Source organism: Falco naumanni, chromosome 11 (genome assembly GCF_017639655.2).
Source record: "Falco naumanni isolate bFalNau1 chromosome 11, bFalNau1.pat, whole genome shotgun sequence".
Lineage (NCBI taxonomy): Eukaryota > Metazoa > Chordata > Aves > Falconiformes > Falconidae > Falco > Falco naumanni.
Window position 1 is genome coordinate 21,891,382 of NC_054064.1, and position 17,972 is coordinate 21,909,353.

A 17,972-nucleotide genomic window follows, 5' to 3' on the forward strand; every position below is an offset into this window, starting at 1 on the left:
TCTTCTTCCTGATGTTGGCAGGTGATAACATGTACAGCTGTGGAAGGTGTAAAAAGTAAGCTGGCTCTTACCTTGTTTGTTTTAACTTGTCTTCATTTGAGTGCTTTAATGCCTCTGTTAGTCAAGAGGCATTTATTTCTTTTGGACGTGTTGGAGTACTATTAATCTTTTGCTACATCCTTGTGTTCTGGCTGTCAGGAATTTAGTGTTAGGAAGGTGCAGCGGTCACGGAGCACTGACTTGTCATTCCATATCGCAAACCAAACGTGCTTAATTCTTTTTCATTTCCCTTACAATTTTAGAGCTTTCTAAATTGTTTTTGATTGATAAAAATAAAAGCTTTTACCCCTCTATATTACCAGCAGGTTTAATTAATGTGCAGCAGGTCACTTAATTGTGTTAAAAATAAATAAATGTACTATGGCTTCAAATACTAAAGAACCAAGAAACAGAAGTGTTCTGAAGACTGCTCAAAGCCTTAATGTTATTCTTTGCTATATCACTGGTGATCTGCTGTAGGTAATTTCTTAAAAATAAACCTGGTTGGTTTCTTTTTTGCTGAACGATCAGCTTTCATGAAGCTTAAAATTCTTTATGCTAAGAAAAACTGTTAGCTAGATAGAACTTGATTATCTGTACTTGCTGCTTTGAATTTTTCAGCAGTACAGATTGTCTTTTCTTCCCAAGTGTCACTGTTTGTATCATTTTGGCTACTCCACGTCTAGTCTACATTCCAGAAATATTTTGGGTTTACTACAGTGATGTTCAGCTTAGACTTTTGCTGATGTAGCACAATAAAGTAAAACCTTTTCAGAACTAAGTGTTGCTTGTTTTGATTTGGGTTTTTTTTATTTATTTTTATTTCTTTCTTTGCTTAGGTTAAGAAATGGAGTGAAATTCTGCAAAGTGCAGAAATTTCCTGAGGTACTGTTACTACATGCACTTTAAAGCACTTTTTCTGCATGATTAGGAATGTGGTAAGACTAATGAGTTGCATGAAGTAAACTGTGTTTATAGTGTTATATGATGAAAGCTTATCTTCATATTGGCATTTGTTTTAAGAATGTGAGCAACATTTGGTTATTCACCCTGTAGGAAAGTGAACCTTGTACATGAAAAGTAAGTTAGAATAATGGGGGTTTTCTATGTTGTTACTGTCAGTCTGCAGAACTTGTTTATACTGTAGATTGTAGAATTAAATAACACAGCCATACTGGAAATCTTTTCTATAAGTAATGCTTGTAACTTTACACTTTAAAAGTAATCCATTCTTACACTTCAATTGAGTTGGACTGCAATAATCATGAAGAATTAATGTCCCTCTTGACAAGATTGTGCAATAGGTGCATTGAGGAAGAAAAAAGGTATGTTTTTTACCACTGCATCAGTGTTAGTAACTGTTCAGGACTGTTTTGTTTTTTATACTGTCAGTAAGATAAGGCTTCAGTAATTACAAATTAATTTCTAACTTCTTGAGCTGCAATTGATTTAAAAAAACCCCAACAACCTGTGGAACATGGAGCTTGTGATCGTTGCCTCAGGCTGTAGAGAAAAGTCATCCTTTTGGGATGATAAAAGGAAAAGATGGCATACACAGTGTAGTTATTAAACATCAAATAGTACCATGTACAGTTCTTGAGTGAATCTGTCAATCCTTCTTACAGATATTGTGCATTCATCTCAAAAGATTTAGACATGAACTTATGTTTTCTACAAAAATTGGGACCCATGTGTCCTTTCCCTTGGAAGGCCTTGATCTTCAGCCCTTCCTTGCAAAGGACAGTCCAGCTCAAATCATGACTTATGATCTTCTATCTGTCATCTGCCATCATGGAACTGCCAGCAGTAAGTATGAAATTGTTTTGTCTTTGCAGTTGATTTGCAGTTGATATTCATATTGGCACTTCTGTTTAAGGATGTTACCCGTGCAGTGAAAGGTAGATGGAAGAGCATTGTTAATTAAGTGAAAGATAAATGCTGTGATTTTTACCTTGAACTGTAAGATGGCTTGTTCCTAGAGTTGACACATTTTTGAAATTGTATGGCATACCTAGATAAAATTGTAGGCGGAAAAAAAATTAACAGATCCTGGAATATCAAGTAAAAACTATATGCACTGTTGAATGTGAACAGCATAAATGTACAAATAATGTTACCTGCCATCAGATGACCAGTTGATCAGCTGTTCTACACAGCTGCTGTTTGTCTAGAGTTTGGATGGTTTGTATGCCTTACTGTTTTGGAAAGAGTTCATAAAGCGCCACAAAGACACAAGTAACTTTTTTTAGAAGATGTGCTCTTGGATGATCACTGCCAATTAACCCCAAAAGAGGCAATAACTGTTATTTATGGGTAGTGATGAGTAGCTGAATAAACATCTTTTTGCTATATGTCAAGCTTGTTTCTGTGTAGGTGCTTTCAGTATTTATAAGATTTGGAAAATAGGAGAAAGAAAAGTTTAAAGCTAGAAACTTGATAGAATTTTATAGAAGTTACCCACACCCTCATACTCACCAAACTCAAGGTATTCATTGTTTAGAAGAAGTTGTTTCCATTTTTTCAGGATGCTTTTTCATCTTCCATTTAGTGCTTGCTGAATGATGTTTCTTGTAATCAGTTTAGTAGATATTTTTATTTAATAACCAGCCGTTTAATTTGTTTGAAGATAGTAATAATTTAAAATATATTATGAACAGTCTTCAAAACATAGTTAAGTATGGTCTTGATATCATGTAGCTGTTACACATCTATAAAGCACTCAAAGATTTAAAAAGAGTTCGTTGTGGAAACTGATTGAGGTAAGTTGTTCAGACAGTTCTTACTCTTGATTTGAATATTGTGGTTCAGGAGTGCATTAGACAACAAGCTGCTTGAAGAATTCAAGAATATGCTGAAAGTGGTGTCCCTAATTTCCACGAGCTGATAGAAATTCAGAAAAAAAAGCTGATCCTGAGTTTGAGAGAAGTTAATGTGCAGGTCATGTCTGCTAATGATATGATGTTTCTCCCATTTTAGACTTGCATTTTTTTTTCCTTTTCATGTATTGCAGAGTAAAATAGGCAACTCTGAATACTTTCTAATAGCTTTTGCTTCTAACGCTTTAGGTGGGCATTATATAGCTTATTGTCGCAACAATTTAAATAATTTGTGGTATGAATTTGATGACCAGAGCGTCACAGAAGTATCAGAATCCACAGTGCAAAATGCAGAAGCCTATGTTCTCTTCTACAGGTAAGAAATTATAAGTTCAATCATACTCATGTAAGTCAGGTATGTAAATACCTTTTTTAAGCAGTTGGGTAGCTTACAGAAATTAGCTGCCACACAAGAATTATAATGGAAGAATTTGACCAACCAGAAAAGCCTATGCTGGAGAGAGACTTTTAATTGTTATGTCCTTAACACTTGCTCTGTCACTGCTAAAACATGTATGGAACTTAAAATGAAAATTAAATCTGCATAAATAAAGTGTATTGAGATGACTAGAAAGAGAACTTCAAGCAGCTGTTAGAACTAGCCATCAATTACCTTGTTTTTAATTAGAGGAAAGGAACTCTGCACAAGGGGAGGTTTTGCACACAGACTCTTAACTGTTAGAGCTCTAAAGGGAATTGTGGAAAGTCTTTAGCAGATGGGATGTGGAACAACAGAGGTTTTACTGTCTTGTAATTTAATTTCAGGGAATTTATAGGCTGGTCTTTTCCTGGAAGTGGAAATGAAAGGCGAGAAGTCATGCTATTATCTTCAGTCTAAGGAATTTTTGTACTTTAAATAAAGAGCAACTTAACTCAATTTTAAAATTCTAGATTTCTGGTGTTGAGATCAAATTTCCACTAAAAGTTGACTCTGAAATAGATTGTATCAGAGTTGCACAAGAAGGGAGATGTTCTGTGGATGTTTTAACTTTCATTAGGAGCACTCAGACCTGCCACTGTCCCAGCTAAGCCTGTGAACCTGATCCAGTAGGGCTTTTATAAGCCATGTGGAAGCCATGCTGTATGGCCAAGAAAGAACTCTGTACCTGATCGTGGGCAAACACATTAAAATGAATAATAGAATAGCATTCATAAAATTTGGTATTAAAAAAGAATATATGCACAAAGTACATCTTTCAGTGTGTTTGAGAAAGATATTTATGTATCTTAAAGGAGATACGTATACATTTTTAAATTACAGCTGGAAAGCAAACTTACCTACTTGAGTTTCATTTTCAGACTTTTAAAGTTTTTGTTAAATAATTTTGATCTGAATTTAAACAGGTAATGTATTTTTAATCAGGTTCATAGCATATGCTTTTTCGTACTCTTTTAACCTTGTTGTTTTAGCCATTAGATCTGTCTGAAGCTTTTCTATTTGAAGCTATTTGAGTCAGCTTTGACCCCATAAATTAACAGAGGTGGTCCAGCTTTGTGTGATGCTAAGTGAAGTTTCAGATCAGAATTTTGGAGGATTTCACTGGTTCAAATATGCTTTTGGAGAAGAGACCTGCTATTCAATTAAAAACAGGAGAGCAGAGATACTTCCAGTTGGACAGCAGCAACAGGCTCAGTGAGAAGAGTAGGGGGATACAGGAAAAGTAAGGGAATTACCTGATCCACTTACTGTTCAGTCTTACTTCTGAAGGTAAGTAAGGAACATTTGCCCAAGGAGTACTGCTTGCAAAGCTTTATTTAGCTCACAAGATGCACAGAGCAGGTGGGCAGAGCCACATCCCCTCCTGCGGGCAGTAAGCACTCTGCAGTATAGTCTGCTCTCTGTGTTGTAGTCCCAGCTATTTGCTTTCCCAGGCTGGTAGTAGGTTGAATGGGAACTGTCGGGGGTCTCCGAGTCGTTGAACTGAGCAGGCAAAAGTTTTCTTGTAAGCATGGAACACCTGTGCCGTGGGTTGTCGGAGTTAAGGGCAAGCATAGGTTTGACACAGCCAGCGTTCTTTGCTGCCCTTCCCGCTCTGTACCCAATCCTGTGACACATGGGTCTGTAACGTGACAGTCTGGTTTCCTGCCACACATTTAGATGGTGGCTCTGACTGTGCATAAAAGGTGCAAGTTTTTTCACATGCTGAGTCAACTACTTCATGCTAGTAGAACTGTGAAGTATAGATTTGGCGCAGGTAATTTACTTAAAAGTACAGTTTTCTTTTCACAAAGTGAATTATTTTGCACTGTATAAAAGGATGTATGTTTGTTTAATGGTTTCTACTTCGGTAATAGAAAGAGCAGTGAAGAAGCACAGAGAGAGAGACGGAGGATATCAGGTCTACTGAATATGATGGAACCAAGTCTTCTGCAGTTCTATGTTTCCAGACAGTGGCTAAATAAATTCAAGACTTTTGCAGAGCCAGGACCAATTTCAAATAATGACTTTCTCTGTGTGCATGGAGGTGAGACTGTAACTGAGTATCATTTTAAAAGAATTTGTTACCCTGTAGCTATAGAGAGTTCTACACTTGTTTCAGTATACTAAGTTCATATATATATTTGAATATCCTAAGTTCATATTATAACTTCTATAACTTCTTAGCTAAATTAGAACTATAACTTCTAAGTAAATTACTTCTCTCATTTTAGTATCTGACTGGCTGGAAATGATAGTTTGAAGTTCTCCTGTTTTCTTTTCTCCACACGTTTGATTTTGTTTATAAACGTTCTTGATTCTTAAAGAGGAACAGTTTGGCATACCTGCTTGCTTCCTAAACATGTATATTCCCATTTCTAAAAATCCTGCCAGTTTGTCATCATCCTTAATACTCTGGTATACCAATCTAAATCTTCTCAGCTGTGTGCTAGAAGCAACAAGAAGGTTTGAAAGCTGTGGAACAAGAAATTGGTCTGATGCAGAGCGTTCACTGTATAGCAGTGTGAAAATAGAGTAGTAACTCTGTATATTTGGTATAGGAGCATAAAAATTTTACTTTATGCTAAATGTTAATAAAAATGAGAGAATTAGATTAAAGCAATTATTTGGGAAAATACCCGTATTTGAGTGCTGACATTCCAAGAAGTCACTGCTATGTGGTATTCTTACACCTATTTTCTAATGAAAAATACAGCTGTATTAGATTAGCAGCTATAGGTGCTACCCCAGTTGCTGAACTGAACTTTTAACATAGGAATACTGTGCCTCTATAGCAATTTGCCGAGTGTGCAGGTGAGCTCTTGTGGTTGTGGCCTTCCTTTTGCAGAGTTACAGCAGATGACTCTTGTTGTACAAGTGCCCAAACTACTAAATTTTCCCTATGCAAAAGAATTCCTGCATAACACATTGCTGCTTACCATGCAGTTCAACTCAGTGCTTCTAATTCTGCAAACACCTCTGTTTCTACCTCCCTCAAGATTTCACTCCTTTCAAGCATTCATGTTGTTTGAAGTAATTCAAAAAGGTCTACAGCAAATAAATTAATATTTGAATAAACATTTTGCTAACCTGTTTACATGCATAAACAAAACATTAGTCACTCTTTAACATTTTAATTGTATACCTTAAGAAGCATTGAATTGGTATCTAGAAAGGATTGTAGTGCTTTAATTGTAATCTTTCATTACAGAAGCAGTTTGTTTCTGCTTTTTACAAACTTTTCAGCCTAATAAGACTAAAATTAGAGTGGTCTCTTTAAATACAGTAATAGATTATACTGTGATAAAACTTTTTACATGATTTCTCTGAATTCATTGAAAGATTGTATTTTTAATTTATTTAGAGACTTCTAACATAGTTTCCTCCCTTCTAACCCCCCAATAAAATCTGCAATTCTCTTTTTTTTTTTTTTTTTGTGTGTTGATGTTGGGTTTTTTTTGTTGCTACTGCAGGTGTTCCTCCACACAAAGCTAACTTCATAGAGGACCTAGTTGTAATGCTACCTCAAAATATATGGGATAATCTGTATAGCAGGTAAGTTTTGTACTGTAACTGGAAAAAAAACAGTGATATGGTTTGAGAGCAAATACATGCCAAGCAGACACGTCAGACTTTAGAACTAGTGGCTCAGAAAAATACATATATACACTAGGCACAAAGCTAAGTGAAGGTATTGCAAATGGCTGATTTATATAATTTGCTTGTGCAAAGTAATGCTAAAAGCCTACTTAAAGTAGTGTGTTACTGGGCTAATACTCGAGTATTAAACCAATAAACGTGTATGGTATGTACAAAATGACACAAAGTAGGTCAGCAAAGTATACTTTGCAAGAGGTATTTTGAAAGAGCTCTCTGTATCAGCTTCCTGTTCTCTGTTGGCTGGAGACAGCTTTTCTTTTATGTTGGCTTTGAATCCATAGCCTCAGCTGCCAGTACTGCTTCAAAATAACTTCTATCTAAGCATTCCGTGTAACTGCTCCACACTTTCTAATGTAGGTCAGGCTTAAGTGCTTGCTTATAAAGAAGGGATTCTTGCAAGACGTGTCTCCTTTTAAAGTAACAAAAAGCTGCAGAAGAGCTTTGCTGATGACCTTAAGGACTCTGTATTGCACTTGCATTAAATATTTTTAGATCGAAGTTCCTGCCACCTAAGCACTATACCTAAGGGGCTGGGGTTTTTTTGTTTTAAAGTTTCAATGGACACAAGTGAAAAATAGAAACAATACTATTTCCAGTTTATTTCCATTTTCCTAGATGTACTAAATTTTTATTCGAACTGACAAAGGCATTATCTGTTTTCTGTATGCAGAAATATTTGCTAAATCTGAAGGGAAATGTTTTTAAATGTCTCATTAATTCCTCTTTTCTATAAACTTGTTTTAACATGTCAAATGTCAATTGTTTGATAGAAAGGCAGAAGCCTCAGAGATGATAGGGTCCTCCAGATTCTGAGAATAATCTACTAGGTAGAAGAGAGGTATGAACTGTAATCGCTAAACATTTATCTGTTCTGTGTGGCTTCCCGACTGGTGCACGCACCCTTCAACAACACAGAGTAGCTCTGAAGCAACTGTGTTTTGCTTTTTGTCTTCCTGCTATCTGGGAATTATGGGAGAGTACCTTTGCTGCGGAGGGTGAGAATTCAGGGTGAAGAAGCCATTTTGGGTGGAAGCTGACTTTTACTGAAAGAGTATTAAGGAAAAGGAGATTTGTCTAGGTTGCCAGTTGCCAATCCATGTCCCAAACACACGTATTTTGCTGCTCACGTGGCATTACTTCAATTCCAAATACTCTAGTTGCTTTGAGATAATGTATATAATCCATACTTGACCTATTTCAGTTAAAAACTTGTGAACTTATCAGTGCAGTCTAAAGACAAAGTTTCATTTTCAGAGGTGCAATGTAAGTGGTATGTGACTGATGAAACGTATGTCTTTGTTAAGTTGGGATGATTGAGTATATACCAAAAAACTTGTTTGTATGAGTGCTGTCGTACTGAAATAATGCTTTGCTTTTCAGTTAAAATACAACACTTACGTATTTTGGGGGAAAAAATACTATCTCAAATCATTTTTTATGGACCGACAAACATACAAGTCTAAAAGGGAAGAAAAACCAACACCTTCGGTTGCAGATTTTTGTTTAATTTTTTCCACTCTTAAGAATTTTCATGTTTTGCACTTTAATTCATGCCTTGAACTTTCATGTTGCTATACTTAAGAGCACTGTCTTTTATCTCATTTAATGTAAGATTTTTGGAATAAAATCTAAAGTTTTAAAAAAGAAACAAAATTGGAAGAGAACACTGCTCTGACAAAAATACTCAACTAGGAAGTAGAACCTGGAGTGTCCTTATTATAATGTGTATTTTAATCTGACGTTTCTGTTGTACTAAATGTATCTCTTATGACAGCTACTCATTCAAGAATATTCTCTTTATCAGGCTTGTAGTTTCCAGGCTTAGCAAATGCTGCCCGTGTTCATAATGATACACACATACGCATCTGTATCTCCTGTGCCTCTCAGTAACAGTACCTCTGCAGACTTCCATGTATGTTGTTTCATCCATAAGCTGTTTCTTAGAGGCCTTTAATAAAATCACACATGATGTATATTTAACAGAATACTTGTTCACTGACATGTTCTTCCCATAGTAATGTCCTTTGAAGTATGTGATACAGCAGAATTTGAGATGGTTTGTACTGGCTTTAGGCAGTCAGAACTTGGAAGACGGTTATGATCTAGGATGGAGAACAGAATATCACTAGGAAAATAGATGATGGTATTTGTGGATCAGTGTGACTGGCATGTATCAGGTTTCTGTTATGTATTATAAGAAGCTGACACGATGTCTGTAGGTGCATGATCTTTTTACATGGTATTTTCCACAAAGTTAATGATGGTTTTTTACTTTTACTGCAGGTATGGAGGAGGACCAGCTGTTAACCATCTGTATGTTTGTCACACCTGCCAAATAGAGTCTGAAAGAATTGAAAAAAGAAGGAAAAATGAATTGGAAATGTTTATTCGGGTAAAAAAGTAAACACTTATTCATTCTGCTTTTTGACATCACCTGACACTCATGACTTGACCCAAGGGGTTACCAGAAGTGCATAGGTGATTCCTTTAACAAATGGATTTTATTAAATATCTGTATACCTATATAGAATCCCTTCTTTCCTGTTGGCAACAGTAATGTTCTTGGGATATCCCAGATAACTGTTTATATGGAAACATACTTAGAGAAAATATTTAATGTTTCTTAAACTGCATTTTTATAGTATGGAAACAGTGCAGCCACATGAGCAGTTGTTCTTTATACACTGTCAGTGATCTGTTCTGTGCAATCCAGTAAGGTTTAAGTGCAGTAATACCGTGCAAGCAAAAAGTTAATCATGATCTTTAATTCTAATTTTAACAACGTTGTTAAAGATATTAAAAACCATAAATAATTCAGCATGAAGTAAACACCTTAGTATTGTAATGGATCTGTAAAATTAATATCAAGCAGCTACTATATTTTCCATGAGTTAAAGATTATGTGCCTGAGTCTGCATGGTAAAATAACTAGTAGTAATGATTTTGTAATTCTTAAAGCAAAAATGAATTTTGAAGTTTTCAGTGAAAATAAATGCAGAGATATTGGAGTCCTATTTCTGCTATCTTAATTCATGGGAGAGAGAAAAACAGAATTGTAGCTGTTCTCTTGGTTCTCTTTGTGCTTTAATCACACTTCAGAGATTGTGTCAGCTTTTCCATGTTTTAGCTGGTATTTCAACTTCTTGGTAATAGATTTTTCTTTAGTCTGGGTTACCACTGGATAGTGATTATTATTAACAACATTGAGTCAACCACATTTGCTTTAGCAATCAGTATCTTCCCAGTATAAACAATGATTGTATGTGCACAATTGTGCAAGTATTGTAACTGGTTAGCAGAGAAAATTCTGTTATAGTCTATAAAGAATGCTTTAGTGAATGATTGCAAAACTTACTTTATATGGAACCCTAAGAAGTTTTGTTGATGCTTGAGGTTTATGGTTTCAAGGGGGAAGTACAGCTGTATTATTACAGAGCTAAAAGACAAAGGTATTAAAAGTTTACATGACCCTTTACATGTTTCTTAATAACATTGCGAAAAGATCTGTAGTGTCTGAAAAGGAATAAAATGTTAAACTTCCTAAAATCTTAATTTAAAATATATATATATTTTAATAAATATAGAAACAAATTTAGTGAAATGCAACTGAAACTCTTTACCCAGCTGTTTTTTGTAATGTATACAGTCACTTACATTGCCTTGCAACAGAAACTTGGAGAACTAAGATGTGATTTTTTTTTTTTTTAAATTAAAATAGTAGGAACAAAAAGTATCTTGTGTGTTTTAAACTGAATCAAAGAAAAGTCCTAGTGCATTAGTTCTCTGTGTCTTGCTTGGAATCGTATTGGCATCTGTTCAAAGTATTTGGGGAAAAGCAAACAGTTCATCACACAAAGAACCTTCTATAAAATTATGGACCAAATCTTTCAAAGCACTCTTCTATTTTATAAAAATAAGTTTTCTGCTTTCTTTTGTTACTTCAAACTTCAGCCTTCACAGCAATTACCCAGTAGTGTTTGATGGGTAAGCACTTGTGCTTTAGAAGAAATTGTTGCTGTTTTCAGGAAAAAATAAATAAATTCTCAAGTAAAGAATAAATCATCCTTTAATATGAAGGTTTTGACTACATCAAAATCTCACCTTGTGAATTCACCAGGTGTTTACTGTTCTGATGGTCAGTAGTTCTTAAAAATGTTCTGTAACAGTGTAATATTATGCTGTTAATAATTACAGTGGTTAAAAGAGCTCAGTAGTTTAAAGGAAAAAAACCACAAAAAAAGAACACAACTGAAAAACATGGATTCTTTGTCGTTTCAGCTTAATAGAGCATTCCAAGAAGAAGAATCTCCATCAACGTTTTACTGCATAAGTATGCAATGGTTCAGAGAATGGGAAGGATTTGTAAAGGGTAAAGACAGTGGTAAGTTGTGCTCCATTTCAAAATATGGGTGATTTTTTTTGTTGTCATATAGTGGTACTGTTTAAGTAAATTGTTTCTGCTTTTGTAGAAGGCCATGGGAAGAACAGACAGAGAAGGCAACAAAAGTTCTTAAAGCAAACATCTAAGACACAGGTTTTGTAGGTTACTAATATATCCAGGAACCAAATTACAGAATATAGTCGAATAATTCACAAGAATGGGTAATGGGATAGTTGTGGAAAGAATGTTTCTTGTTTGCAGGGGGTTTGCTGTTAGCAGCAGGAAAATTGGATCGAAATACAAGGAGGGGATGGATTTTGCTGTGCAAACTGATAGATAATGCCACAGCTTCTGGAGGAAAGGTGACCTCACTGTCACAACCTAAACTCATAGATAACTGAGTAACAACTATAGTTATACCACTGTAGCCTACTTTAGGTACCTCTAACGTTTTGAAATGGAAACACTGATAGAATGTTCTACAAACTTGTCTGAGTCTGCTCTAGGACAACTTTGCTAGGGGTAAGAATTAGGATTAATTTGTGGTTTACATTGCTTGAAGACTTACCGTAATAATGAATGCTTTGAAAAACTTGCTCTTAACTGGAATTCTGATTAGCTTTTAACAACTTCGAATGTACTGTTAAGCAGTACAAGAACAAGCAGTAAGCAAATGAGCTATTTCTCCTTCTGTTTGAAAATAGAACTTCCAACCTGCGCTTTTTGCAGCTCTTCCAATTTTAATTATCTTTCTGTCACACTAGATCCTCCTGGTCCTATTGATAACGCAAAGATTGCAGTAACTAAATGTGGAAATGCTGTGCTAAAACAAGGTAGGTGTCCAGTACTGCTGCAGCTTTGGGCTCCATATGATGTGTTTGCTGAAGTTTGGAACATACATTATGAATTCTTTTTTTGAACTGTTACCGTAAAATGGCAATTCCCAATGAATCTATGTAATGTCTGTTTTGAGGAGACCAGTTTATTCTTAAAATAACGAATTTGTATCTGTAATTGACTAATCCAAGTGCAGATAAGTGTAGAAGGAACTGCAGAGTAACTTTAAAATGGCAAAAGTGTGCTTTGGCTTTGTATCGCTTGGCTTGATTTGGGTTTTCTTAACATAAATTGGGAGGTGCTTGGCTTGTAGACTGTCGTGCATCTGTACATAGTTAATTGCATCTTAAAACCTCATTTGAATTGAAAGCTACTTCTCACAGAAGGAAATAAACCACAGTAAGTAAATGCTGTTGCTCCTTTTTCTGCAAGTTATTATTTCCCACTGTACATTGCAAAAACTTCTCTAGCATGCAAAGATACAGATTTCTTTGTTCATCTTTAGTCAGATGCTCGATACTATTAATTCAAAATGTGTAGGTACAGAGAAAAAAATTCTAATATGGCCTGCTTTATAAAGAGTTTTTGCTTCCTGTGAATATTTAGTTCATTCTAGCTCAGCTTAACAAAAAAAAAAAAATTGCAGCACTAAGATTAACATTTATTTTACTGAATTTTTTCCCAATTTAACTTAATGCCTCAGCATGCAGTGGACCTACCAATGGCAGTTTGCCAGAGGCCACTAGACCCTGCATAAACCTCACCAATTGTAGGATGTCAAGAGTGTGTTTAAAAAAAGGAGTTCTTCAACTCTTGAGTTCTGCAGTGCGTTATAATGGTTTAAGTGCTTGTGCAGAATTCAGATACAAGGTATAAAGTGTCTGATGTGTAGCAAAAAAACCCCACACCAAACAATAAAAGTAAACAAACATGCAGCTCTTGGTACCCTTCCTCTTTAGAAACTTTATATGTATAGTATAGCAGTAGGCCTGCGGGAGCAGGTGGTGTGGACAGAAAAGTATAAGAGGTAGGGGGAGAAGCCTCCTTGTTATGGCACTGCCTTCTTTGGGGTTTTGGGCTTTTTTTATTTGTTTTTGAAGTAGGAGGGTGCTGAAATTAGGCTTAACAAGATAGATTAATAGTATCTGATAAGTACATTGGGGGGAAACTTGCTGCAGGGCAGGTTTTTGATGAGTGGATTAAAGAAGAGGGGGTTTATTCTGGTAGGATAGAAATTTGTCCTCTCTGCCTAGGTTAGTGTGAAGAAATTATTTCAACTCTATCAAACAGAATCCTTGTGTTAAAACCTAAAGGGGCAACGTGCTGATGCTCCCTTGCCCTTTGCCACTATAAAAGGTTGTGTAAAATCAGAAACGGTTGTTGGATGCTGACTTGAGACAGGAGAGAGCACTCTAGCCAGAGGAATGGAATCATAAACAAAGACTAATCAGTGAACAAAAAGAAGTCAGGCTGACCCTACATACAAGGAGCATTAGTGGGGCTGTTAATGTTGCTAATAGTGTTTTCTTTTTGGGGTTCTGAGAAATTCACTGTGGCTCTCACACTTTTATTCTTTACTACCAATATTAATTTATTTGATGATACAAGAATCTTGAGTCCTTGAACTTTTACTGTGTAATTGATGGGACTGCACGTTCTTATATTAATATGTGAATCATTTTCCTGTATACAAAGAGCTACCAGATAAGATATCAGATGTTTATCATAGAACCTTCATGTGTTTTATGCTTGAGGTATGTTAAGTTCTGGATAACTTAGAGCAGGTAGTTGTAAGAATCAAGAAGTGTAAAATTAACAAAATACATCATTGGGTTTGGCAGTTGGTACAAGATAAAGCACAAATTTAGCGTAGGGTTTATAATTTGAATCTATATTATATTTTCCTTTTTGTATCTCCTGTGGACTTCAAAGAAATAATGAAATAATTATTCTAAATGGTAATTTTTTAAAATGTTTTCAGGTGCAGATTCTGGACAAATATCTGAAGAAACATGGAATTTTCTTCAGTCAATCTATGGTGGAGGTCCAGAGATTATACTCAGACCACCTGTTCCTCCAGTAGAACCTGGTATCTTGCAAACAGAGGAGAAGATTGAATTAGAAACTCATGGTCTGTAGCTATTGAGAAAAAGATGAACTTGTAAGGAATCCAGCTTCCTTACAAAATTCCCACAATACATTCCTAGAAGTTTTATTCTCTTACATCTACTGGAGGCACAGCTCACTGAGCATTACATTAACTACAGAATAGTAAGTTGAAATACGTATTACAGTTTGTTTAAATAGAGGCTGTTTCTCTGTTTTGGAAGGCATGTGGTTTGTACATTTGGAGTGTTCAGTCAATGGAAAAAAAAATGTAATTTCTGAACTTTTTGGTATAAGTGAAAATCCTGTTGCATCCTTAGACTTGAAAAAAAGGGGACAAATTTTAGGGATGTTCAATAACCCTTCTGATTCCCGATGGGGCTTCTGATATCTACAGACTTTTGCCTGTCTTAATTGTACAGTCTTGACAAGCCTAGGTGTATGAGGAGTATATTTTAAATGGATTGCAATCGATGATAAAGAAAAAGGATTTTAATTTCCTAAATGCTCAGGAAAAAAAATCTTACTTATTTTGCACTGTAAGTATATGAAATGGGTAGTATATAACATCCAAATACTGACTGTATTTGAATGGATCAAACAGTGTAGACTGAATATTGTTTTAGTCAGCAAATGTCATAATTTATTACCTACTAAATTTTACATCTTCTTATAGTGTTCTGTAACTCTATAAACTGGCTAGTGTCTTTAATAGTATATGTGACAAAAACATTTAGTCTTCTCTAGGGTAATGTTTGAGAGCATGAAGTGTGAAATGTAAAGCGATTATGGACATGAGTGATATAAATTTCAGAAATTAAATTGTCTGGTCTCTTGAATTATATTCATAAACAGTTCCATTTGCAGGATTTTATTGTATTGTTAAAAATTTTCATTGGCATGATGACCTATAATGTCAGAAGCTGGATAAAATGTATATATTGCAGAACTTAACTGAATGATTCATATTGGAATGCAGAATGGCACTTGCTCTTGTTTTTGCCTGATACTGTTACCAAATAAGCAGCATTATTCAAGGCTGGATCAATAATAATAATAATAAAAAAGATTAAACTGTGGAAGAAGGGGGGGAAACCTTTCTTAAATGTTTTTCATTTATTATATCAATACAAAAACTTCTGAAGTAATGCTGCAGTACTGCTCTCACACCCATTTAACTATATTTCTTGAACTATATTTCTTGACCACTTTGTCTAGGCAATGATGTTGACAGTTCTAGCTCCAAAGTACGAAAATGCTGACATAATATTCTTTGGGATGATTTTATATCTAGTATAAAATCAAACTGCTTTTGAACTTTGTAAAGCACTTGAAGCCATTGTGGTTAAAAAGCCACCTGTAAGAGTCCTAAAGAAAATGTCCTCTAAACTTAAGTACTTGCTGTGTAGGAGGCATCAATTCTGTATGAATATAAATCTCAGTATTTTCCTCAGCCTACCTGAGAAGAACTAAAGCTAAAAACAGCAGTGCAAACGAGGGGTGAATGGACAGCAATATGAAGCGAATGAATGTTATGGCTGGTACAAAGGAAAAAACACGTTTCAATTTCATACTGCTTTTTAGGTAACTCTTGACCAGCCTGTTAAATTTCTGAATTTCTGCTGAAAGGTTCTTTAAATTTCAGAGGAGGTTATGAGACGACAGCAGCTAAGAAGCCTTGCATGTACCTGGATTTAAATATAAAGAAACACTGAGCAGACAATTGTAATGTCTGACAATGCATTTGGACAATTTTATATTAGTAAATAAGGCAACTCGAAGTTAATATTGTGTTACCCCTGTATGTAAGGTAAACACAGCAGTTAAAACAACAGACTTGGCTTACTGTTAAGGTAAAGGTAACTTGCTTATGAGCAGTCAATAGTAACTTGCTGACCTTGGCTTCTGAAAGGCTGTTCTAACTCCCCACCTCCATTTTTTGTCCTTTTTTTCTCATGTGGGGGTTTCTAAACTAAACCTGGTTTTATACTGTCATCTTTTAACTCTTCTCTCTTTTTTTTTTTTTTTAAGCTAAGGTTTTATTTCATTGAAGCTATGCTTAAAGTTCTCTAACAAACTAAAGCTAAGCAAAATGAATAGGTCTGTGTACTTTAAGAATAATTTTTCCTACATGGTGTTCTTCATTGGAGACTTGTGAAATGTTTTCTTAAAGTACTGTATGGTGATCAGGTTTACAGGTGTATTCAGTGTTTTCATTAATAATCTGGATGGTGGAACAGAATGCCCCTGTAAAACTTGCAAGAAAAAAATGGATTGAGTGTTAGGGACTATCAGCTTGTTGGGGGAATGAAGCAGTTCTGTGTTAACTCTTAGTCTGATGCTACAATACCCAGAATACTTAAAATACAGTGATACCAAAACAAAACCTGTTCTGGGTAATAGTAACAAAAGCATCAGATGTGAGGCACAGGAGGTAATTATTCTGCTCTACTTGGTGCTGTGCTTGTTGTGAGATCTCATCTGTACTGTTCCCAATTTTGGATGCTATATGATGATAAATACAAGTTGAGAGGTTACCTCAGAGAAGAGCAACAAGACTTAGTGTTGAAAATGAAGTTGTTCTCTTGCTTAAAAGAATGCTGAAGGTGCAAGACTTCCAGTGTGAAAATAGTTGCTGGATAATAGTGAACATTTTTTCCTAGATGAGTATGGATATCTGTCTCTGCTTTAGCAATGCTGACTTGTGCTGGGTGTAGGTAGCCTATTAGAAATCTAGATGTCTTCTAGCAGTTTTGTCAGTCTTCTGTCACCTCTGTGACCCTGGTAAATGGCATCTTCACACTACACCTGCCATGCTTTAAAAAAAATAGTCCCGAGTTTGCAGACATGAAGTAGATGTGTTTGTGTTTAAGACAGTTCCAAAGGGGTAACCGTCTTGTTTTTAGCCCTTTGAGAGTTCTAGAAGGGATTTTGTGCCACAGAAATGTAAGTAGCATTTTAAAGTAAGACAGTGTGGGAGAACTCCAGATGGATGGCTTGTGTATGCTGGAGGGAAGGCAACAATTCAGAGAATAGGTTAAAGAGAAGCCTTTACTGTGAAGAGCTGTCTGATTCACAGCAAAGAAAGAATGCATCTCAGGAAGGGGCTGTGGAAATTATTTTTTTCCATAAGCCTTTCACCAGACTATTTGGATTCTTTGTTCATTTGTTTCCAGTTGAGGAAACACAGCAATGTGTTTGAGTGCCAGGGAAGCTGTCATTTCAAGAAGGGAAAAATCCAGTGGAGTTCTTGTTTTAGGCCTGGGAATCTGGATTTGAGCTGTTAAAAGCCTGTTGTTCGGTCTGGTGCCTTTAATCCGCTCTTCTGGAGCAAACTGCATGGGGGGTGTGGGGAGCTCACTAGCTCAAAGCTTGATTTCTCTAAATTTTTGAAGGTTTTTTTTTGCAAGTAGTATAGCTAAGTGTTCATCTAAACCCCCAACATCGAGGAGAGTTCTTCAGAGACCATGTGATGTAGCTGAAAAGTATAATTGGAGGGGAAAAGAAGTAGCAGAAGAGCTACTGAACTATTCAGTAGTAAAATAAGGCACTTCTATAATATGCTTCAGAGGTGAGAGCTAAGTAGTCCATCTGCTTAATAAAGCAAATAAAAATGTCCTGCTTTGTAGCTGTAAAATTATCCCATGTAATAATT

General features: G+C 35.6%; 1 protein-coding gene across 6 annotated transcripts in view; it reads left to right on the forward strand.

Moving 5' to 3' along the window:
* The window catches only part of USP33 (ubiquitin specific peptidase 33), a 42,200-nt gene extending 27,061 nt beyond the window's left edge, over positions 1 to 15,139 (forward strand). For 3 of the 6 annotated variants that reach the window (XM_040611228.1, XM_040611227.1, XM_040611229.1), the window contains 10 exons: positions 22 to 55; positions 879 to 924; positions 1,665 to 1,845; positions 3,105 to 3,231; positions 5,211 to 5,380; positions 6,807 to 6,888; positions 9,277 to 9,385; positions 11,272 to 11,374; positions 12,139 to 12,207; positions 14,193 to 15,139. In XM_040611228.1, coding sequence (XP_040467162.1) covers positions 22 to 55; positions 879 to 924; positions 1,665 to 1,845; positions 3,105 to 3,231; positions 5,211 to 5,380; positions 6,807 to 6,888; positions 9,277 to 9,385; positions 11,272 to 11,374; positions 12,139 to 12,207; positions 14,193 to 14,350 — 1,079 coding nt within the window. In that variant the 3' untranslated portion in view covers positions 14,351 to 15,139. Of the gene's footprint in view, positions 1 to 21; positions 56 to 878; positions 925 to 1,664; positions 1,846 to 3,104; positions 3,232 to 5,210; positions 5,381 to 6,806; positions 6,889 to 9,276; positions 9,472 to 11,271; positions 11,375 to 12,138; positions 12,208 to 14,192 lie in introns of those variants that run through there. The other 3 variants (XR_005830230.1, XR_005830231.1, XM_040611230.1) reach the window with 2 other exon arrangements.
* Positions 15,140 to 17,972: the final 2,833 nt, after the last annotated feature.